We start from the raw sequence: 25,377 nt of genomic DNA, 5'->3' as shown, positions 1-25,377 counted from the left end.
CGAAAGTATAGTGTGACGGAAAAGGAATGTCTTGGTGTACTTTGGGCGATAGGTAAATTCAGACCGTATATCGAAGCGACACACTTTAAAGTCATCACCGATCATTTTGCATTGAAATGGCTCAATGACTTGAAAGATCCTACGGGTCGTCTGGCCAGATGGAGCGTAAAACTTCAACAGTATAGTTTTGATATAGAACATCGTCGTGGCAAAGATAACATTGTACCAGATGCTCTGTCGCGAGCTGTTACCATCGTGGACAGTATAGATGCCGAGCACGATTTATTTCTAAATAGTGAAGATCCTTGGCTTCAAAATATGCGAAAGAAGATAATGGAATCTCCATTGAATTTTCCACTCTGGCGGTGTGATGAAAAATATAGGGATGGACCAGTGACTAATCGACCACAAAGAATGTAAACAAATTACAGAAATCGGATCAATTTTCAAAAATTATTGCTACGAGCATTCAAATGGATGCATATTTACTGGAATTACCGATATAATATAGGCATCGTACCATCGGCAGACGAGACGTGGCCAGATAGTGTTCGAGTGATAATTCCTAATACTGAATAAAATTGTTTTTAATAAGAGACGACTTGATGTTTCAAATACTGTGCATTCTGTTACGGTTCTTTGTGCATCTAGATATACTCTTTCTCTTGTGTTTTGAATGATAATCTCTTCTTTTTATATAAATATGCTATTTTAGTTTTCATTTATTTCTGCTATGTTTGATATGCAACCCATTATACATCTCCCCGATGAACTGGTTGTCTATTTGAAAGGTGAATAGTACCCATGAATTATTCCTTCAAATGTTTGTTACGTGGCAATACTTTGGCACGTAACAATTGCTATGTGTAAACTTGAACTACATATCGAACTATAAATGTGATGATTCATCCAACCCAGTTTACGGTCGGGATTCAGCATCTTGTCGCGAAACAAAACTATTTTTCCGATTTCGCGAGCTGCAGTGCACAAAAGGCCCCCTCGGAAGTAACAGTTAGAAAAACATGCAAAACATTATTGTTACAAGGTATTTCAACTTGGTTTCGAAAACTAAGCATTGGAATGTCATTTCCTAAGTGTTAGAAAAATCTCTTGCAAGATTTATTAGCAATTGTTTAGATTTTCTATATAGGGGGAACCGGCGAGTTTCAGGGAAATGCCGTTTTCATTCAGTTAGATAGGGAAATCATGTTTTCTTCAGAGAAACATCGATAGAACTTTCAACTAGCTTTCGTTTGACACCAGAATCATTTCTGCAGTGTGACTGGTTCAGATTTTATGTAGATTTTAGTCGGATTTGAAATTATAATCTTCAAAGGAATTTTATCCAACAGTTTCCAATCGTAAAAACGCATGTAACTTTTCTGATTTGAAAAGTGTTTTTTGACCAGAAGGGTTGAGAATAGGGGAGAAGTCGATTAGACTTTTATGTTCAGCACATTGAATATAATACTGGAGCAGAAAAAAATTGTGAAGAATCCAATTTTTCCGGAAGGCAAATTCTTCGCGAATCACGCGATTTCTAAGGCTTCTGATTGGCTTAGAGAGGAGAATCATACGATCAGAAGTGGTTTCTGATTGGTAGCGAGATTTGAGCCATAAAAGTATTCATATGCGAGGGTTGTTTCATCGGTATCAGTCGACGAGAATCCATAGACATGTACAGACGTGTTGTTCTACGAGTTTTATATTGTGCCTGAAATTGATGTGTTAGAGAGAGAAGCGATAAATTGCGATTTGCTGAGTTTGAACGAGAATTGGTTTGAGAAAGCTGCTACTGAACTTCAACTGGGATAGTTGAAGATTTACAATTGAATTCGTATCTCTGGTTCTTTTTTGGACTGAATAGAGATTAAATATTTTCCAAGGAGATTTTTCCGGATTTTTATTTCAGGTCTTCGACTTTGAAAGAATTCGTCGTCGTTTAAAGTGAATTCGAATCTCTGGCTCTTATCAGAACCACATAGAGATATTTCATCGAGGACATTCAAAGGATATTTTTCGGAAACTTCAACTTGCTGCGGATTTTTTGAGATTTCGTCAGATTTTTCAAAAGGATTCGATCTCTGGTCCTTCTCAGGACTTGATAGAGATAATTTCGCGTAGGGATTTACAGGAGGATTTTTAGAAGGCGTTTCAGAGGTTTCCTTTGTGTACTGTCACAGTGCTGGGCTTGACGGAAGCAGACTTGGAGTAGCGGTGCCCCTGGGTCAAGTGGGCTCAGATCAGGGCGGATTGCTGGCCGGAAATTTTTTTCAGCATTGCGGTTCCTTGTGTCGCGCCAGGGGAAGCAGTCCAAATCCTACCAAGGAAAAGTAGGTCTCCACTATAGTTGCCCACTCTCAGGTAGTAAGGCTAACCTTGCGGTGTTAACTGGCCTGGTATAACAAGATTGAAGCGGAGGAGTCAAGCCATCATTAGATTAGCCTCTGGGCTATCGACTCGACGTAACCGTTGGGACCCTCCAGGACTACGATACCTTTTATCCACACATCCTGCGGACGGCCCTCATTCTAGGGTGCGGTTCATCAGTTAGGTTCCGTGATCCTAAACTGTTAGCTGGGTTCACTCTGTAGGTCTTGGTTAGGAAATTAATTTCGCGATCCAAGAGTGAACCTAAAGTTTTAGCTTACCGTGAATTCCACCCTCTGTCTATTTCCAAGCCAGAGCCATAGTAGGGAATTTTCAAAAAAACGCAATACAGACTGGGGCAAAACAAGCGCGAGCGCAACTCACAAGTGTTACGACGGTGCAAAATCGTGACCAAACCAAATCGACCAAACAATCACGAATTCAGACACCCTCAATCGCCTGAGTGCGATTATTACAGAGCAGCAGCAAAACCCACAGGAATCTGTGTTCATAGGACACAGCATTCCAAGAACCCCAGCAGAGACGGCTAGTCTGAGGCTGTCTTCTGCAAAACGTCTCAGTTTTAATCAAGAGGACGTCAGGCCCTCTACCGTGGTTGCAATGCAATAAAACCCTGTCACTTTCGCCACACCTGTGAGACGATTAGCTAGAGCTAGAGAAAGCGAAACATCACATGGGATACAATCCCCAAATCGCGATAATACTCCGGCATACCTAGTCATTTTGACGCGTATTAGGGATTCTAAAACTCCGAAAACGCCACAAAAATGGAACTTGTTCGAAGAGAACGAAGAGGAAGGCATACAGGTGATACCCATTTTAAATACTGGACGCCACCTACAAGAGGCTCAGTTGAAGTTTGGCACTGAGAGACAAATAGATGCAGAATGCTATACGCCAAGATTGGCAACGACAAAGTGTCGGGAGGCACAACGTTACCTCCAACTATGAGATTTGTGCCTGTACCGATGCCGAGATGTCAAAGTCAGGAGGCGTTGCCTATTTATATGAAAACGCAACGCGTGGAAGTACACAGGGTGCACAGTCATCCTGTGACTCACCCGTATGAATTTACGAAACCATTGTCGACTTCGAGAGCAGTTGCTCGAGAAGACGCGGACAGGAAGTCCAGAACCAGAATGAACAAGTGGAAGGCAGACTTGGTCGATTAGACTTAGGTCTGGATCGCCGGCGGGCGGTAAACGCTGAAAGGGAATTGGACTTAGGTCTGGATCCCTGGCGGGCGGTAAACGTAGAAGAGGAATGGGAATTTAGTCTAGAAGACTTAAATCTGGGTCGCCGGCGGGCGTTAAACGTGAAGGATACACATGGTCAGGAAAACGAAGAGGTCGTTCAACGCCAGGCGTTGCGGCACCTACCCGCGAAGACCCTTAGTGGTCCTGTAAGAAGTTGGGACGAGTTACGCGCAGGAGCGTCACGGTTCCCGAATTGTTGCACGTCTGACGACCCAGTGCAGCTGCCGGGTGGTGGAAGCCAGGGAGGTGTCCTGAAGCAAAATGAAACTTCGGGAGACCCTCATGGCGGGACAGATGTGAACCACCACGTAGACCATGTTCCTGTGCCGCGAAGACGAGAGCTAGACCAGGCACAAGATAAGCCTCGCGTCGCGCCTGGGAAGATGCTGGGTCCCGAAATCCCTGGGGCTCAAGTCCGAGAGGCTTGGTGGCCGATGCGACGTGAGGGGTATGCGGAAGTGGGAAGCGGAGCGCGCATGCACGCTTCCTACCAAACGACCTACCGTTCGAGAGGACAATCTAGCGTCTAATGGCACGTTTTTTACAGGAAAAATCCTGCAAAATCTTGTCTGCTACAAGGATCACGAACTTGTGGTAATTCCATTTAGCTCAGTTATGATTGAGTTGTTATAGATGAAAGTCGTTTAGGTTGTTACTGTGATTTTTATAATTATTATCATCTATCGTGCAATATATCTGTTCATAAACAGATACCTGTGTTAAGTAGTGTGCATTCCATTCGAATATACATTTTTTTAAGGCAGGTGAAATATTCCGTTGGGTATCAAAATGTAGTCAAGAAATAAAATAAGAAACTCAAATTATTAAATATATATTTGTTAAAACATTTTCTAAATTTTAGATGATGGCCATTATTAGTTAAATCGGAAACAAAATAAAGTAATTTAATTTAATTGATATTGACAGATATAGGATAACTTCCATACTTAATTCGGTTTAACATTACAACGATCAATGTAAAAATTATGAAAGAAATACTGAATCTGTTTTGTTCTATACATATAGTACGTAGTATATCCCCCATAAAGAAATGAGTCACTTCCTTTTTTTTGAACACACTGTCGTCACTGTCTAACTTTTTTCACTTCCAGATTGAACAATATGAATTCATCTGATCGTGCAATTGCATCTACCAGTTCTCATATTGAACAAATGGATCATACTCAGGAAGATCCATTTGCTTCAAGTTCAGATGATCCTGATTATCACCTAGAAGAATTGTCAGATTCAGATTCCGGATTATACCTCCAAAATCTAAGGCTAATTCTCGTATGAATTGAAAAAAAAAGAGAAAAATGAAAACCGTGTTCGTGGTTTATCAGAAACTTCAACACCCACACTATTCGTTAAACAAATAGAAGAACAACCTGACGATCCACAGTTTGGCTGCATTTCCATACTGGATGGAAAATATTTTAAAGTACAAGAAGTACATGATGGTGAAAACATTACAGCTGATTGTCAACTGTGTCTTTCACAGAAAAAACCAATAAAACGAATGAAAAATTCTTCTTCAAATTTTTATATACTACACTCAAAAAGAATCCATCCTAACAAAATTGAAGACTATAATAAATACAAAAGTTCAAAGAAATCTTGTAAGAGAAAGAGACTTACAAATGAGACCGAATTCCGAAAGTCATAAATCCAAAGAAGTTGAGTTGATTCGACCTTCCATTTTGGGAATGACCAAAGAGGGTGGCAAACCAATTCTAAGCTAATCTGTATTCGAAAACAGAATAAAAAATTTCGTTGTGAACACAATGAGTGCAATATCTATAATACAACATCAAAGTTTCAAGAATATCTTTCAAGGATTAAACCTGAAAATACCAACAAGGAACACAATTATGAAAATAATCTTAGAGTCAAATGAAGAAAATTTGCAATTAATCAAAAATGAAATCAAGAGTATTAATTACTCATGCAGCGTAGTAGAGATTTGGTCGAATGAAAAAAGAAGCTTCCAAGGAGTTACTATTCACTGTTTGGATGAAAACTTTGTTCGTGAATCAGCTGCAATTGCTTGTAGAAGCAGTAACTTTAAATGTTTTTAGATAAGTCACCCAATAAGTTTTTTAGATGTAGTTAATTCAGTTATTAGAGTGGTTTTTTATTTTCTTATTATATTTCTCAGTCCCATTATTGGACAGTTTTTCTTCAATATTTGAGAATTAAATTAAATACAAAAAGATGTTCACAAAAAACCGTAAATTCGTTATTTTCATTGATAATACTTATTTGAAAGTTATTTTACCACGAGCGCTTCTCTAAAAATAATGAAATGATGACTTTATTCTGATGACATTTTCTGCATTCGTCGGTAAATTGATTTTTCTGTCTTTTTTGTTAATTGTTTTTATTAAATCAAATAGATTTTGATATAAAGTGTAGAAATAAAAAATAGGATGTCTCAAAAAATGTTAGGTATTTTAAAATATTTATAAATTTTTCAATATTGTTGATGAATATTTCCCAGGCAATACAAATCTTGCCTTGATGCCATTTTTCACAAATTTTTCATATTTTAGCATTACATCGTTTTAATATCGGACATATAAATATTTTATTTTTGAAAAAAAAAATGTGTTGGGTTGTGTTGGAAAAAATTTCAAATATTGAATTAATGTACCTATAATCAAGTAAAACGTGCATAGGTACTACTACAAAAAATCAATTGAGTAAACAGTGTAAACACTAATACAAATTTAACTAATATTTTTGTTTTAGGTTTAAAGGAACTCACTCGTACAGAAACATAGCTGGTTTAACAGAAAATAAACTGGTGAGAACAATAACAGACAGCGGTTGTACCTTCGTTAAACCTTTCAAAGTATTCGGCGAAAAAAATGAGGATGAAGACGATGAAGAAATTGATGACGAAGAAGATGAATTTCAAATTTTACATTTAGATAGTGATGAAGAAAAAAACAACGAAGAGTCGGAAGACGATATAGAACTACCGAAACACTTGCGATATGCCACACATACTTTGAATTTAATAGCCACCACTGATTATAAAAATACTGTTAGATCAATTCCAGCCATACGTACAAGAGAAAAGGATGCATCTAGTAAAGCTGCTCAGTTATGGAAAAAATTCAATAAACCAAAAAGCAATTAAATTTTAATATAAAATTTAGGGAATACACTGAATTCTCCAGGGGCAACCAGATGGAACTTCGTTTATGATGCAGTTGCGCAGATTTTGCAACTGAAAGAGAAACTTCCAATTCTGCTGCAAAGTTTATCTTTAGAACCTTTTAAGGAAACTGAACTATTGTGTCTGAAAGAATACTCCTTAGTTATGAAACCTTTGGCTTTAACGTTAGTAGTTGTTTACAGCTGATTCTCGGCCTCCCCCCACCACTATGACGTATTAATTGCTTTTTTTATTGGTTGTTGTTTGGTGAAGTTTTTTTGTTGTGCAGTGAAGTCAAGGCGTTGTGACCCCTTGAAGTGTCTGGTGCATGGATCGTTCAGATTTTTTTTTCATATGAGATTTTGTGTGTTTATGTGTGTGTGTGTGTGTGTGTAGGAGAATGCACGGTACAGGGTTTCATCATGTGCTTGTTTGTCTATGTACAAACATACGTCTGCATACTTCGAAGATCCTCCAAGTAATAAATGCTCCATCGGTGTTAGGGCACCAAGTTAGTAGTGGAGTGACGTCACAGCAATAACCGTTCAACGGCTAGAGAGCGACATGTTCACTCCACGACGTGTGGCAGAGTAATGCGTATTCATCGGTCTGCCCTCACCTCTCCCGAAGCGATGAAGGTTCGCTCTAGCCCCGCTATCGATGGTGACACAACGGCAGCCGAGGACCGTTTGCCTAGCGTCTACCCTCTCCGAGACCGCAACGACCACTGCTTGCTCGTACCGGCAACTGTTATCGCATCAAGTTGGGAGATGGGCTTGGCTGTGACGTCAGGCATCTCTAGTGGATAGCAACTAGCAATGTGAATCTTTCACGGTTTCATGGTGGGGGTGACTCACACTGTTTAATATAAAAGAAATGCCTGGCACACTATGAAATCAGTAGACGAATATATCTGCAGCAGTTAGCAATTGGTAGAGTGTTATTCAGTTCGTAATAGAAGGAAGACGGTGAGTGTATTTGTCTGTTGGAAATTGTTTATATTTTCATATATATTTTCATCATGTCCGTTTCAAAAGTAGACTTGAATAAAATCAATAATTTGATTGTACAGGAGGTTGAAATACTAGAGCAAAAGGCCTTATCATCATTGCCAATTGATGAAGTGTACATAATTAAAAATATGTCAACTTATTCTACACGATTTGGTAAATCAATTTTATTAACTTTGCAAGATGTGAGCAATGATAAATTATTTAAAACATGGCTACCAAAACGTATTTCGTTGCAATTCATTGATGACGATATATCTTGTATCAACTCATCAGGTGGTAAATATACGATGATGTATTTAGGACAGAGCCAACAAAGTTTTGCTGGCATGAAAACGCGATCTCTAGTCAAATTCAATATGATTGAATAATAGTAATAATTTATAGTGAATTTCTTTAGGTCATAGCTTACAAAGTTTTTTTGGTGTGAAAACGATAACTCTAGTCAAATTCAATATGATTGAATAATAATAGTAATTATAATGAATTTCTTATTGTTTTATTAATATTCATATATTAGATGATAATTATATGGAAATATAAACATTACTAACTTAGTTGAATACACTCACTTTGTAACTACAAGTAAAATGGGAATGTGAGTATTATATCACTGAAAAATTGGAGGTTGCTTATTGTTTTTTTTATTCGATTTCAGTTCCACCATTTAAAGATGTGGATGCAGTACGCAAGTCAAGATTGGGTCGATATTGTAGATCTCAAATCATCGGTTCAACATTTGTCGTCTAAATTGAAGGTGTTGGGTGATGGAGCCGAACATGCAAGCGTTTATGATATGAGTGTATGCTATGATGAAAAACAAATCGAATTATGCCTTCGTGATGCTGAGAACTATTGGAGTGGTGCAGAAGTTTGCAACAAATTTTTGGATAATGAATTGGAATTGTGGCAACTTTGTGAGGTTATGATTGAACTGAACCTAAGAAGATTCCTGTATAGCCTCCAACCATACTTGCCAGAATGGATTATTCATCACTTTGAATTGAATGATGAAAATCGAGAGGAAATTGAAGATGGTCGCGAAAATGATGATTATGAGGAAGAAGTTATTTTAGATAGTCTGTATGTTCCTGTAAATCATAAATAATGTCAAATAAAAAACTTTGTATTATTTTCATGTTTTATTTATTTAAATCTGATGAAATACAATAGAAAATGATTACAAAACAATAAATATGATATAAAATACAATACATGATATAAGTCAGTTACAAATAAAAAAAAAAAAAAGATCATAAAACAGTACATGATAGAGTGAAAAAAAAGTGTCAATATCTGCTATGAACTGAACCATCCAATGCATTGTATGTTAAAACTGTATCATGCAAAATTAATGCATATACTTTAGTGTTGTCTGGAAACTTGGTCTTCCTCGTCTCAAACTCAATCTTTATATCAATAGTTGATGATTTTGTTGCATTCGGTTGATGGGAACAATCGATGACGAATAGTGGATTCTCTCTGAATTGTCCAATGTCCATCAGAGGTTCACTCATATCTTTATCATAATAACTTCGCTGGAAACTCTCAAAAGCATAATAAGCAGGAGCATCAAGTTTTTTATCGAAATTCAAATTCCAACGCTCATATGGATAAACTTCAGAATTCAAGTATACTCGAATACTATTGATATCAGCAGTTGTGAATTTTGTAATATCTTGTGTTCTATCTTCAGATGTGGTAGTACTTTGGAATGCGATGATGACAAAACGAGGAGTTTCCAATGCGTTAGTTGTTTTGATGGCCCATATGTCTGAAGAAGTCCCACGTAATGATGGTAGTTCATAGAGGTCCCACATACGATACGCCAACTTGATTTTGGCATTCAGACCGCTTTTGTTTATTCTACTCAAAAGTTTGAGCTTGTGTTTATCATCTGGTACAATATGCCTTATTTTCCATTCGATTTTATTTATTTCCAAATCAGCATCAACCTCACCTATATATGAGTTTTTGAATGATCGAGCGATAATCAAAATCAATTCCTGTTTGGCATTCAAGATACTTTTGTTGTAATCTTCAGCAAAACCCATCAAATATTTCAGTGGTAGTTTTCCACTAAAAACATGACTGTTTGTATCCAAGATATCTTGCTTCAATTGTGAAAGTCCCCAACCAGATGTCAATAATGTGTTAGCATGAGATTGTCCAAATGATATCATGGTTTTCATTGTAGATGTTATCCCAGGTTTTCTAACAACAGCCACTTGTTCACCACCCATTTCATAACGAATTTCGTCAAAGAGAAATGCAATTGCATTATTCGAGAGATAGCATGTTTTCGCTACATCTTTGGGGGTGAATTTACCTTCTATGTAAATGAAGCTCTCGGCAATATCTAGTATAACATCTTGATTATTGATTGCAATTCTGATTTCATCCGAATTCCTGAATAGCGGTGATCCATAGGGCTTATATGTGTGCTCATGTAAACTTATGAGAGAATGATCGAGCACTGGTTCATTGAATATATTCAACTTTTCATTGTTTGTTTCGAGCACCATTGTTATTTTCTCACTTTCAATCCAATCGATTTCAAAAATTTAAGATCACTCACAGACAGAGCGTTATGTGCTAACTGTTTAGCATACACTTGTGGAATGAGCTTCTTTTTATGCACACCTTTCTTTTTGATAGTGCAACTCGTTTGGGATTGTTCAATGCGATTTTGTCTATTATAAATGAAACCCATAACAACAGTTATTCGATTTTCTTCAATTCCAAAATAATGAAAATCTCTTCTTCACTTCCAAAATCGATAAGGTTATTTTTTTCATCCAAAATACGCACTGTAATGTTGTGAATCAATTGACGACCTTCTGGACTGACAGGCATATATATAATACTGTGTGGTTCTTTAGTGAGATTGTAGCCAGGTTCAACATCAATATCGAATGAGAAAAGAATGTGGGATTCTTCACCATTTATATATGAACCAGATATTATATTGCAATCTAAGCGGATAAGTCTCACAGTTGTAATGTTTATTGGTAATGATGATTCATGTATCTGATTTGGTGGAAATATTTCATGAGCGAACCCCATCATTTCTGCTATTGAATTTGGATGTGTCAGATCAATTTCATATTTGGATCGCATTTCACATTTGAATGTATTATTATTGGCGTGTAGATAGAAAATATCATCTGCAACGACATCATTTGGTTTTTTATCATGAAACAATCTGAACATGATATGTTTCTGTATGACGGCATTGATCTCTTCTATTTCATAAGCACCACATGGAATTTCAATTGTCAACTTTTGGGGTATCGATGAGTTGTCATTACTGATTCTAAAACTAACTAAGTTATTAGCTTCAGTTATATTATTGATTGTATTGCACCCATAGAATCCCAAAAGTCCTAATCCATAACGACTGTTCCTATCCAATTCAATTGGTGGAAAAAAATCCGCACTCAAGACACTTGTCCCGACAGCTTGAAGCTCGAACTTTCGTGACATGACTGATGAATATTTTGAAACACATTTCAATTTATTATTGTACACAGCAACAGCACATTTGAGACAATTTACACTTTTTGGAAGGTGTTGTATTGTAATAAGTATCATTTTTATTGATACCAATATTCACATCCTCTATATTACAAATACAACACATAGATTTCCGAGGTATAGGACCGTCATTAACATCCGATTCTGAATTTTGATCGTGGTGGTGGTGCTCATAACAATATCTATGTTTCATTATATCGATGTCATCTTGCAGATGCTTAGGCAACTTTTCCCAAACATATGCAATCTCATGTGCAACACATGCAAGTATCACTTCCTTAGGCATATTTGCAAGCATCACTTTATCCATTTTTTTCAAGGTACCATATTTTGAAAACATTCTAAGTGAAAACCCCATTCCCTTGATAGCCTCCCGATCCAGTTTTGGTGTTGAATCCATTTTTATTTGGAAAATTATTTAGAGAGAAACTGCAAGCACAAGTGACCACAGAGAACTGTATTAAATTTCTGTTGTCGATCATAGTTATATTTGATTTTTACATTCGAACATTTTCGAAAGAATCGAGTCAATTCCAATGGTGGGGGTAGATCTCCAAAACTATCGAAATATGTGACTTCTTTCCCACATTTTTTATATGCCACCCAATGTGTTCCTGGTCCACTTATTCCATCTAAATTAACAATAGCTGTCTCGTTTTGTTTTGGACCTGAAGATGGTAATCTATCACGCATAAAAACACCACGAAAATGTGGAATTTTCATTTTTTGTGCATAATAACTGAGATCGAGATCAGTAAGAGGCCTCTGAGGTAGGGGTTCAATTAGTTTTTTGTTTTGTTTGTGGCTTTGTATGGTTTTAAATATAGTCCTAAACCTTTACGGTATGGTTTGAGATATATTCCACTTCCGCGTTTGCCTAATGCTACAGCCTCCATGGTTTTATTGTGACGATTGGCTTCCATTAAAGCCGCTCTGCTGGCTTTTGCCGAATTCACGGCCTTGGTAATACCAGCAGCGGCTCCCGCCAAACTTCCTAGTGCGGATAGTCCAGCAAAAATTGGTATCAATGGTGAAAGTCCACCGATCTTGGGAACAGGAATTATGCGTGGTGTGCGGATTTTCTTCTTTCCACCGGCAGCTTTAAGGTATTTACGTGCCGCCTGCAATGCCACAGTGATAGCTTTTTTGCTATTATTCGTCACAAATTGATTCCCACCAGCTTTCTTCAATACATTTCGCACTTTATGGACTATCCCAGCACCAAATGCAACTTTTTTAATTTTATTTTTCTTCGTTTGTTTCCTCTTACATTTTTTCTTATTGGTACTACAACCCATGCCCATATGTCTTTTCGCTTTCATAATGTTGGTGACAAGTAATGCAGCTGCTCTTTCCCCAATACTCGCGTCCTTCGATTTAACCCTATCCCAAGCGCTGTATTCAAGTTCTTTGTCGGCTAAATGTCTTGCTGCAAGATCGGATGGATGCTTAGAATATTGAATATCGTGTTTTTTGCATTCAATATCTAATTTATTGATTCCAGGGTCGTTACGAGCTAAACGTTGTTTCAATTTTGTACCCGGTCCACAGTATTGATAACCTCCGGGTAGATGTAATTCGAAAGGAAGTTTGTTTATTAAATCATTAACAAAACCACAACCTCTTTTAATTTTACGATCACTTTCAATACGTCCGTATCGTTTGATGGTACACATTGAAATGAATAAGCTAATAACATTTATATAGTCTCCAACCACGGCACGATGCGCATTGTAAAACAGAAAGAAAAGTTTGCTGTAGATAATCTAGATGAGAAATTTGGGTGTGGATTGAATGGACAAAAGGTATTCAGACATGGTCCACTACTTCCATCATCAGTTCGAGGACTCATTATAGGACCTTCAAATTGTGGAAAGACGAATGCAATGATATCACTATTAACACATCCACAAGGACTGAGATTTAGAAATGTGTATCTCTATTCGAAATCACTCAATCAACCTAAATATCAGTACTTGCGAAGTGTTTTGGAACCTATAAAAGGATTAGGTTTCTATACATTCAGCAATAATGCAGAAATAGTGGAACCCTCCGACGCTAAGCCTAATTCTGTTTTCATTTTCGATGATGTGATATGTGAAAAGCAAGATATTATCAGATCATATTTCTGTATGGGACGTCATAAGGATGTTGATTGTTTTTATCTAGCACAGACATATTCACGGGTACCCAAACAGTTAGTGCGTGACAATACCAATTTCATTTTAATGTTCAAACAAGATGAGACGAATTTACATCACATTTATTCAGATCATGTTTCACCCGATGTAACATTCAAACAATTCCAATTGATGTGTGTTAAATGCTGGGAGGACCAATATGGATTTCTAGTCATTGATAAGGATAGAAAAATAGATGAAGGTAGATATCGCAAAGGATTCGATAGTTTTATATACCCATGATCTTGTTTTTTACACTTATTCGATCACTGAATATTGTAGAGGTCACTTCATCAGCGAATTAGGCTATAATTTAAAAAAGGGCATTATGAATACAAAAAAAGATTCTGAAAATAAAAACAATGAAATGAATTTGAAACGTCAACTAGTAGAGACAACAGAAGCTGTCAGGCAGAAATTCAACTCTATCAAGAATGATAATATTGAAAATCGTACGACACTTGAAAGATTGTATGAGCCCATAATGAAACCATTGAATGTTTTATCATCAAACGCTACTTCTAAATCACCAGTGTTATCACCAAATCATGGAACTGTTCAATCTACTTCAAATTATCCCATGAGTACTCCAATAGGAAGAAAACAATCTTTTGGTAGTGTATCATCTGTGAATAGTGACACGAGCACACTTCAAGACGATATGAGAACAACTCTATTCGAAACACCATCATCGTCCCACATCGATTCCTCGGATCCTGACATCTCACCTGTTATGAATGAAAGTGGTGAAGATGTTTTGATGAAACATTTGAATAATGTAAAATCTAGAAATCCAGCATATGATGGAACATTTGGTGTACGTATGGATCCTATTACACAAAAGCTGAAAATGGGAAGTCTAGTGGTGCATTTCAAAGATGGAAACATTTCATTTTGGGATGCTAATAAAGTGAAAAAATATGAATGCGCAGGTAGTCCAGAATTGTATGATATGATCTTTTTGAAGAATCCACGAGATGTTGATAATAAAGAAACTCGTCAAGTATATTCCAAAATATTGAAAATAACGAATGCTCCATATAAACAATATCATCAGAAGAATGGTTTTAAAAATACAAATTCTAAAAAATTTCGTGAAGTTATCAAACCTCTATTAGACTCACGACAATATCCAATAAGAAGTAGAAGTAAAATTGGTGGAGCACTCAAACGAGTGAAAATGGAGAAAATATATAATTCTAAACCTGTGAATTATGTGTACTGGAATTCACCGAAAGAGTTAGTTGCTCGCCTACGATTATTGGTAGCTTCAAAGTCAGCTGGTCATACAGGACATGACAATGAAATAATTTCAATAATTGAAGAATTACGTGAAGAAGGTATAATATATTAACATATTCACATGTAATGATCACTGTCACATCATCATTCAATGCAGTAACATTATCACATTTTCTCTTTAATCATATTGAAATAGAATGACTAATGAAATAAGTGATGTCAAACGACAAGTTGTTAATGAATTACATAAACCTGCAAGACGTAATTTTCGTAGAAGAATAACCACCATCAAAGGTTTTGCAGATCTATGGCAAATAGATTTAGCTGAACTGCAACCTTATGCAAAAAGTAATGAAGGATACCGATATATACTTGTAGTGATAGATTGTTACTCCAAATATCTGTGGACTGTAGCAGTTAAAGATAAAACAGGTAGTACAGTAACTAATGCAATGAAACATGTACTGAAAGAAGCCAAATACTCCCCCAAACACATACAAAGCGATCAAGGGAAAGAATTTTTCAATAAAAGCTTCTCATCTCTCATGCGAGAATATAATATCAATCATTATTCAACATTTAGCACAAAGAAGGCAGCTATAGCAGAAAGAGTGATTCGTACAATAAAGGGGTGGCTCTATAAGGAATTTTCGATGAGAGGTCACCACAAATGGCTTGATATTCTTCCAACTATAACTAGTAGATATAACAATAAAGTTCATCGTACAATAGGTATGGCACCCATTAATGTTGATCCATCAACAAGATTGATATTCAAAGGTATCAATGGAGTTGGAAAAAAACAAAGTAAACCCAAATTCCGATTGAATGATATTGTACGAATAAGCAAATACAAAAATATTTTTGAAAAGTCTTACACTGCGAACTTTACCACGGAACTCTTCAAGATTGTTAAAATCAATAAAACTTTTCCCACAACCTATAATCTTGAAGATATGAATGAACAACCTATTAGAGGATGTTTTTACGAAGAAGAGTTATTGCGAACCGAAAATCCTGATGTATATCTGATCGAGAAAGTGCTGAAGAAAAGGAAAAATAAAGTATATGTAAAGTGGTTAGGACTTCCTAGCGAACAGAATTCTTGGATTGATGAATCAAATATGCTTTAAATGTATCTAATAATGTATTTATGAATAAAGTAATGTTAAAGTTCATTATTGTTTTCATTTCAATTATATGTAAGTGAATTGAAAAAATATTGCAGCGGTAAACATTGCCCCAACCATTCGCAATGTTCTGTGTATACCAAACCAAATTAATTGTATACTCCATTCCCGCTTAAAAATTTTTTCAACTCACAATATTGAGAACACAATACCATTCCCAAAACTAATCGCTGTCACTTTGAAATGCTTTCTCCAACTCTTTTCGCCAATTATCTCTCACTGATAATGCCGTCTCATAAAGTCGAGTCGACTCCTCAAGCTCTGCCTGTGCTTGCATTCTCGAACGTTGATTGAATTTGTCATCTTTCATGATTTTTGAACGTAGTTCATCTGCTTCTTTGCTCATGTTAGCCAATTCAATTTTCGCTAATGCAATCTTAGCATCTAATGCTTGAAGAGTGTCCTTATTGACACTAATAGCTTGCTCACTCTTTTCATGTTCAGCAATAGCCTTTTGCGCCTTTACAAGACGGCATTTCGCTTTCTTTTTCATATCTCCAAACCGAAGTAATGGAGTGAAAGAAGATAGCGATTCAGTCATCAAATCACCCTTCATTTCTTTGGGTTCACATTTTGTCTTCCTCTTCGATCTGTCACTTTTCGTTGTGGGCTTTTTCTCCTGCAAACCACTTTTCGATTGTTTTTTTTCTTTCAACTCAGTGACAATCGATGAAGATGCATTATTAACCTTCCTTTTGATAGTTCTGGATTTTTTATCAACACCAAGAGGGGGGGTAGATGAAGGGTGTTTGGATGATGATGATTGTGAAATGATTGGAGTTTCAACGATAATTTGTTGAATTGGTTCCGGCACATCTGCGAAGTTAACGAAGTCGCTAATATCAAAATCACTTATCGAGTCTTGAGACTGTAAATGTAATACTGGAATATTTTCAAAATTAGTGTGATCGATATCAACAAGTGGTGAACCATCTTCAGCAATCAATAGTGGCATGGAGCTCATGATAATGATTATTTAGGTTTGGAGGAATGATATGTGATAGCAATAGAATGTGGATAGGAAAGGTGATGATGTTACTGATACTTCACCTTTTATAGAAGAAAATAAACTAGCGCATGCGCTCTTTCGTCAACTAGCCCACTCTTTCATCGACTAGAGATGCCATATCCTTCTCTCCCACTTAAAACGAGTCAAGTGATAGGTGGGAGTCGTACCACTTCCGTTTCCTATTCAATCGTATAAGTCGACTTGCGATCCTGAAGTTCATTCATTCACTCTCTACAACTGTGAGCAAACAACAACAAGATGAATTCTGCAAAAATAAATGCTGCATTAAATAGAATATCTGCTGTTGATGAAAACAATTGGATAGACGAATCAGATGATGATGATGTCAATGTTCCGCTAGAGGAAGTGATAGTTGAAGCAGAAGATGTTGGAGTCGATGAAGATGAGATAGACGAAGTTGAAAACGAGGCCAACCAAAGCGACGAAGATGATGACGTGATGGAGTTTGAGAGGGTCATGGATGAAGAAGGAGATGATGAAGGGATAGAAGCTGACACAACTGAAGGCGATGGTGCTTTGAGGATCGGTATGCGAACGCTCAATGTCAGTGAGACATTGGAAGATCCCTTGGATTTGTATTGTGCAATGGATGCATACGTATTGATCAGCACAATAGATGGAGAGAACAAAAAACTATGCTGGTGCTGCTTTCGGTTTTATTCGCATAGAAACAATAATGGAGGGTGGTATGCCCATGTCAACACCCACAACACTGTCTCAATTATGGAAATGGGACAAAATTGGTGTGAAGCTTGCGAGAGGCCACTAACAAACTTCACCCGAGTATCTACATGTATTATATGTAATAATGTCCAACCTGTGGCACAATAACCGTGGACCTACTGGTCAAAAAAAAAAAACAACAGCCCTTTTCAGGGCTACATTATTCACACAAACGGTAGTAGTAGAATTCACAGATTATGTGATAAATGACTACTTTGACTAAAAAGTCGAAGTTAGGATTTGGTTTATCATCGAATATCTGTGTATATGATGAGTACTACTTTGACTGAAAAGTCGAAGTTGATATTTTCTCAATCATTGAATATAATGATGAGTACTACAGAGTTGGATGATGATACTTTCACATAAGTTTTGACTATAGTGTTAACCTATTTCTGATTGAAAGTATAATGATAGCTCTGAAAATAGTTGTTTATTGTCTTTAATTGTAGCCCTTAAAAGGGCTGTTTTTCCTATTAATCCATACAATGGTATGGACTAACGCTCTTCATCATCAGAAACAATCATGATGGTGTCATCATCTGAATCATCTGTATCTGATGATATACTGATGATGTCGTCCTCATATTCATCAGATTCATCTGAATCAGATGATATACTAATTATGTCGTCCGCATGATCATCTAGCTCGTTATCCTGTAGATCGTCTAACTCATCTACTTCCTCTTGCATACGTTCCGGGAAATCATCAGGAAGATCGTAGATGCGTTGCAGCATTTCTGCGAAGGTTGTACTGAAATGATCAAACGTAGAATCTATTTCATGTACCTGGATGGGTCCTGTACTCATCATAGAAGACTCTGGTACACTCATCGGTTCGGTGGTGGAATCAGCAATCGACATTGTGGAAGAATGATGTAGAACTGGGATTGATACTATATTTATATTGGAAGAAATAAAACGGAGGGGGTGAAGTGTAAATGTAGAACAGTGTTTGAGATTCGAAAACATTAAAAATGACGATCTTCATGAAACTCTGAGCGATTATTATGAGAAATTCTAAGTGATTATTATGAAAAACTAATAAGAGAGAGGGAGGAAGACACTGCCCCAGCCTCGCAGTGCCTCGTGTACACCAACCAAAAAAGTGTGTACTCCGTGGAAGGAAAGGAAAGGAAAGGAAAGGAAAGGGTGGAAGAAACAGGGAAACGATTACATATCGTCGTCGGAATTTAGGACATCATCGTCATCAATTAGGATAGGAGATGGCGGAGGACTGTCCTCGATAAGGATTGGGGATGGTGGAAGTCTGATGTCGCCAGCGTCATCGTCGTCGTCGTCGTCATCCTCATCTGTGATGTCTACAGGCGGTGGGTCACCCCATTCGTCATCCCATTGGTAGGGATCCGGATAATCCCCGTCCGATAAGTCAGCTTCATCACTCCCAGTGACATGCTGAACCTGCACCCTGTAGTCATTATTCATGAATTCGAAGGGAATGTCATGAGGTGCCGTTGTGGAGTCCACGAATCCTTCATGGATAGAAGCCCAGTAAGGATGTTGATGCGCTGGGTCACTGTACGGCTCAGTAGTTGAATCAGGTTCCATGTTGAAGGTGGCTGATCAACTGAATATTCCAACAGATAATTCCTACTTTTATACTTTTGAAAGGGAGTGGGGAGGAGTGGGGATGAAAGAACTTGGAATTGAAAATGGAAAAAAAGAAAAATAATGAAAAGACGAAGTGAAGAAAAATGCTCCAACCATCGCATTGTTCAATGTGTACCAAACCAAAATAATGTACACCCTTTATTTCACTTCTTTTTTCATTTGTTTTTTTTTGTTTTTTATTCCTAAAATTATAATTACAAACCTAAAACTACCATGCTACCTAATTATCCTAAAACTATCCTAGTTGACCTAAAAACTATTTCCCTTTATTCAAAAATTTCTTTATAAATATTTTTAGTTCATTATTGAGCTCTATCGAAGAGGTCTCTGCCTTCCGCCTTTCCTTCAGAGCTGCAGTCCTTCGATCTAGCTCGGCCATCCTCATTAACAACTCGCGCCGTTGGCTAGCAATTTCATTCTCCTCCCGGGAAATGCTAGCCAACGCGGCCTCACTATTTCGTGAAGCAAGTGCAACATCCCTACACCTCTGTAGGAAAGTTTCCATCTCCTGGGGGTTAACCTCTCCGACAGGCTCCGGCACTGGTGGCACTTGTGGCGCGATCTCCCCGGCAGGCTTCGACACTGGTGGCACGACCTCCATGGCAGGATCAGGCACCGGTGTGAGTTCCATGGGTGTCAACATCGCTAATAATGCAAATTGGGTGAGGATTTCACCTGGAGATGGCACCCTCGGCACCGGCTTATATGCCCTCCGTCTTTCCACTGTCAATGCGAGCGGTGTGGGACGTCTCGGAGGATTCCTTTTGGCGGTCGACCAACTACCTGCATAAGGGTTAGTCCTATTGCATTTACTCCTATACCTTTGAATAGGACCAACCTTAGCTGCAGATTGCCGCTTGGCTTTGTTAACAACCCTGTCTTCCTGGAATAAGACAGGGCTGCGTGGCCGCTGCACACCACCCGAAGTTGAAGCCTTCACCTCTTGGACCATCGCCACCTCGTCTCCCTCGAACATATCAGGGCTGCCTGGTCGCTCCACCTCAACATCCACAGGTATGATCGATGCCACAGCGTTGTCGATTTCCTGCGTGTAGTTTTCCATTCTGAAAATGTAATACAAAGTTAGTTGTTATGAAAAAGTAACATTGATAACTTACTCAAAATTCGCTTGTTGTAGACTGTAGAAGACTGCTGTATTAGACTGGTGTTGTAGTAGATTGCTGTAGCTGGACTGCACTCGATGAGAAGACTTGTCGTACTGAATGCCGAGAAGTGTGCTCCTCAGGGTGTAGGCAGAAGTGGGAGTGGTGGGAGTGAGGTGGGGGCGCGCATGCGCAATTGTGGGGTGAGGCGAGCAATGGTGGGAAGGGGGCGGGGCTAAAAGTGGAGGAGAGTGGGCGGGGACTACAGTGTGTTGTTAATTTTTTTTTTTAATGAAACATAAAATTAAAAATTTTTAGTCATAGAACCGGCATTGGTCATCCTCAGTCATAGAACCGGCATTGATCATCTACTTGAATTGTGACTGGAGAAAAAAATCTTTATTTTTTGTAAATCTATATTATTAAAATCAATAATGGGGGTATTTAATGTTCAGTGTGTATGTAGAATCGATATTTTTTGAGAAATGAGTGGTGGAATCTCATTATTATAATATTGAATTTATTACACTTATTTTCAATTTTACACGAAAAATAGTAATGACAAAAGTTGTAGAGAATTTAATTTCCAACAAATTTGGTCTCTATTATTTTTTTCGCAGGATTGATATTTTTCGAGAAAAGAACGGGTTGTAATCTCATTATGTAATATTGAATTTATTACACTTATTTTCAATTTAACACGAAAAATAGTAATGACAAAAGTTGTAGAGAATTTAATTTCCAACAAATTTGGTCTCTATTAATTTTTTCGCAGGATTGATATTTTTCGAGAAAAGAACGGGTTGTAATCTCATTATGTAATATTAAATTTATTACACTTATTTTCAATTTTACACGAAAAATGGTAATGACAAAAGTTGTAGAGAATTCAATTTTCAACAAATTTGGTCTCTATTATTTTTTTCGCAGGATTGATATTTTTCAAGAAAAGAACGGGTTGTAATCTCATTATGTAATATTGAATTTATTACACTTATTTTCAATTTAACACGAAAAATAGTAATGACAAAAGTTGTAGAGAATTTAATTTCCAACAAATTTGGTCTCTATTAATTTTTTCGCAGGATTGATATTTTTCGAGAAAAGAACGGGTTGTATTCTCATTATGTAATATTAAATTTATTACACTTATTTTCAATTTTACACGAAAAATGGTAATGACAAAAGTTGTAGAGAATTCAATTTCCAACAAATTTGGTCTTTATTAATTTTTTCGCAGGATTGATATTTTTCAAGAAAAGAACGGGTTGTAATCTCATTATGTAATATTGAATTTATTACACTTATTTTCAATTTTACACGAAAAATAGTAATGACAAAAGTTGTAGAGAATTCAATTTGCAACAAACTTGGTCTCCATTAATTTTTTCGCAGGATCGATATTTTTCGAGAAAAGAATGGGTTGTAATCTTGAGAAAAATTCCGAATCTTGACGATCAAAATTTTTTTTTAATTATAAACCTTTGATAATTCATAAAAAAAAGTAAAATATTGATATTAGTGGTTCAAATCCCGGTTTTTTCGCAGGATCGATATTTTTCGAGAAAAGAACGGGTTGTAATCTTGAGAGATTCCGAATCTTGACGATCAAAATTTTTTTTTTAATTATAAACCTTTAATAATTCATAAAAAAAAGTAAAATATTGATATTAGTGGTTCAAATCCCGGTTTTTTCGCAGGATCGATATTTTTCGAGAAAAGAACGGGTTGTAATCTTGAGAAAGATTCCGAATCTCGACGATCAATTTTTTATTTTTTTTTAACCTTTATTAATTCATAAAAAAGTAAAATATTGATATTAGTGGTTCAAATCCCGGATTACCCATAAAAAAAATCAATAATTTTTATATAAATGAAGCTTTCATATCTTATATAGAATAATAAATGTTATTAACACCAATATGTAAGCCTGTGGCGTAATGGTTAAGACCCTAGCCTATGCAGACGTATGACATGAGTTCAAATCCCCGTGTGACCAAAAATTTTTTTCTTTATTTCTCACCATTATTCCTTGTGATTTAAATAGAATTGAAACTGTTAGTATAAGTGGGCCTGTGGCAGCGTAGATGTTAAGGTATCATCCTACCGCACAGACTATCCAAGTTCGAAACTTGGCAATGACAAAACTAGAAAAAAACTAGAAAAAATAATAAGAAGGAGGCGGTGGGGGGGGGGCACGAGGGTATAGGTTTGTGAAAAAATATAATTTTTTAATTTTCAAATTTATTTTCAAATTTCAAAATTTTTTTTCAAATTTGCTTTTTTTTTTTCAAATTAAATTTTTTTTTTCAAATTTCAACAGTTGGGAACATGTCAAGTCAGAATTCGAGTACATCACTAATGCCACTTCAGGGACATTGAAATATATATAATAATACTTGTTGATAACTTTCATTATTAATTTTTCAAATACACATTTTTTTTCCTAACCTAACTTAATCAGGCCCTGCCCAGGCAGGCTATTCCACTTCACTATTCACCATGTTGGTTCAATTAATACGTCATCTGTTGCTTTTGGTTTTGGTTCTATTATTCTAATATTTGGATCAATGTTCAGTCCTGGATATCCCACTCCACCTGATGGCCTGACTTTATGGCTTTTCTCCAAAACTTCAACTCTCTCTTCCAGTACATCATACTTTTTCATTGTAGTCGCTGTTATGTTTGACATAGCATCAAATTTTTTATTTGTAGACGCTGTTATGTCAGACATTTTTATGTCTACATCATTTGTAAGTTTGTCAAATTTACGAGTGAAAGTTATCCGAGCCTCTGCAATTTTATCGTCAAATGCTTGACGGGCATCGCGAGCAATATTGCCTATTGTGGATTGTATTGCAGCTTGTAGGGCTAGAAGTATAACCTCCTTTGTTCCGTTAATTTCCCCCTCAAGGTATGATACAGTTACACAATCACTCTTGTCAATTGGTTCGCTTGTATTTTTCAATATTTTTCTTTGCATGTCATAATGACCATCTTTTGTTAATTTAAATCCATTGCCGGGTGGACCTCGGATGACATTACCACCCCATTTTTTTTTTCTGCCAAATTTATCGATTGTTTTAGACATTGTGCACCCACGATGATTCTTTTCAAACTGATATTCCTTTCATTTACATTATACTATATATTGCAGTAATCGATTAGGGAAATAGAAATAATACAAATAAAATTTCAATCATTTTATATTCATTACAGTAATACATATACATACATACATAATACATTAATATCACAATACTTCTGTCATATTGAATTTTCCGGTTTTGAAGATATTGAATGATACTTCAATCATTGATCTCGGCAGATAATAAATTAATCAATTGATCCAATGGAGTCTCCTGAGATTGTGATTGTTGAATAATATTACTTATCCAACGAATGTTCTCATTTGGATCGTTTTCATAAAATTCAATATCATTATGACCCCAAGGAAGAGTGTGGGTAGTATTCGGAATGATAAATCGTTTATCGTCGTGGTATGATAATGCAACTTTATTTTTCAATTCAGTATACATATCATGCAACACGCTTCTAAATGAATTCATCTTTCTGAATGTCATACCACCTTGTTCGACGATTTTTTGATAATCTTCGCATGTCAATTCATTCTTTATTACCGATCGTTTAACCCCTTTGGCTTTCTTAAATTCACCATCAACAGATTTCACATAATATGCTTTAGCACCTGTACCATAAAAACTCATGATTGGATCATTTGGAAATTCATCTTTGAAGTTACCCAAGACTGAACTTGTTACTGGAATATTGAATTGGTTAACTATACTGTAATTGGATGTATCAAATCTACTTATGTTAGTTTTTATGAATTCATAAAAATTTTCTGTGTTTACTTTAAGAATGAGCGAGTCGGTATCTGTGTAAAGTAAAGAGACATTTTCATCAAAGTGTTGTTTGATGCATCCATAGAAAAAGTCATACATGACTGTTTTAGATAATTCTAATATGGAAAATCCCAAATATAATGGTTTATCGTAATGAACCTTCACTCTACCCAATTGAATGGCAACGAAATTATCAGTGAAAATTGAACAATTTTTGAAATTTGGTTTGGCTATGAGAGTGCTGGCACCTATATTTTTCTTTATATTTTCCCAATGTGTAACGAGTCTAACATCAATTCGATTATCTACATTCTCCATTGTCTTTCCATACACCGCATTATTCATTAGTTTATAGAAATCTTTAACAGATTTGTTGTTAGACCTATTACGCATTTCAGTATTAAGATCTATATAGGGTTTCATCCAGCATGATTGTTTGAATTTCAATACTCTATGTGTATTCATTACAATCAATCCATTTTTGACAGCTTGCTGTAGATTCCTATAATGAACAATATATTTTCTTTTATCATTCAAATTTGGAATTAATTTGGGAATTTTCGATTGTGTACGAGGTGGTATTATTTTTTCGACTAAAAATGGAAGGTCAGAATGTTTATCATGCAACTCTTGTGGATAATGAATGTCCACTTCAAATACATACCCATACGGACTATCAGTACTCACATCCATCACATCAAGATTAAGAATTTCATTTGGTGTCAACCATGTAAATTCACTTGTTGGTAGAGGTTGTGACATACTGTGACCGTATAGATTTGTTGCATCTAAATATGTAATGAATGTGGAAGGTTCATTGGGATTATAATTGGGTAAAAATCTATTATTTGCTATATGTTTCCTCTCGCTACATTGACTAATTCCACCTCGTATACCTTTTTGAAAAAAGTGAATCATATCAATGTCAGTTAGTAATTCCAATTCAACATTAGTGAACTTCAACATGGCATCCCATGATAATCCAGGTGCAGTATAATATTGTGCCGGATCTAAGTTATATATCTCTAAACTTGTGGTGCGGAAGTTTTCAAAA

The 25,377-nt window shown here is 36.4% G+C and overlaps 3 protein-coding genes across 8 annotated transcripts in view; 1 reads left to right on the top strand and 2 right to left on the bottom strand.

The window, feature by feature from the left end:
- Nucleotides 1-25,377, bottom strand: part of LOC111509614 (galactosylgalactosylxylosylprotein 3-beta-glucuronosyltransferase P) — a 126,079-nt gene that overhangs the window by 11,117 nt on the left and 89,585 nt on the right. The window lies entirely within an intron of this gene.
- On the top strand, nucleotides 848-9,713 carry LOC141486677 (uncharacterized). Its single transcript, XM_074185106.1, has 2 exons — nucleotides 848-1,045; nucleotides 6,399-9,713. Exons 1-2 carry the CDS (start codon nucleotides 1,023-1,025, stop codon nucleotides 6,790-6,792), a joined length of 417 nt encoding a protein of 138 aa, XP_074041207.1. The 5' UTR covers nucleotides 848-1,022; the 3' UTR covers nucleotides 6,793-9,713.
- On the bottom strand, nucleotides 19,537-20,725 carry LOC141486676 (uncharacterized). The gene is made up of 2 exons (XM_074185102.1): nucleotides 20,473-20,725; nucleotides 19,537-20,418 (listed from the first exon to the last, which is right to left on the bottom strand). Exon 2 carries the CDS (start codon nucleotides 20,415-20,417, stop codon nucleotides 19,611-19,613), a length of 807 nt encoding a protein of 268 aa, XP_074041203.1. The 5' UTR covers nucleotide 20,418; nucleotides 20,473-20,725; the 3' UTR covers nucleotides 19,537-19,610.

The sequence above is a fragment of the Leptinotarsa decemlineata genome, unplaced genomic scaffold, assembly GCF_025532065.1.
Source record: "Leptinotarsa decemlineata unplaced genomic scaffold, Ldec_3_MD MMD2_P_RNA_scaffold_2, whole genome shotgun sequence".
NCBI lineage: Eukaryota > Metazoa > Arthropoda > Insecta > Coleoptera > Chrysomelidae > Leptinotarsa > Leptinotarsa decemlineata.
Note: the sequence above shows the minus strand (reverse complement) of the source record. Positions and strands in the feature narration are given on the sequence as shown.

What these genes read in the sequence shown, in the direction of transcription:
- LOC141486677 (XM_074185106.1), top strand. Translation starts at nt 1,023, where the DNA reads ATGCAAAACATTATTGTTACAAG. An exon ending in CAAAACATTATTGTTACAAG is followed by an intron (nt 1,046 to 6,398) that starts GTATTTCAACTT and finishes TTTTTGTTTTAG; the next exon opens with GTTTAAAGGAACTCACTCGT.
- LOC141486676 (XM_074185102.1), bottom strand. Translation starts at nt 20,417, where the DNA reads ATGGAAAACTACACGCAGGAAATCGACAACGCTGTGGCATCGATCATA.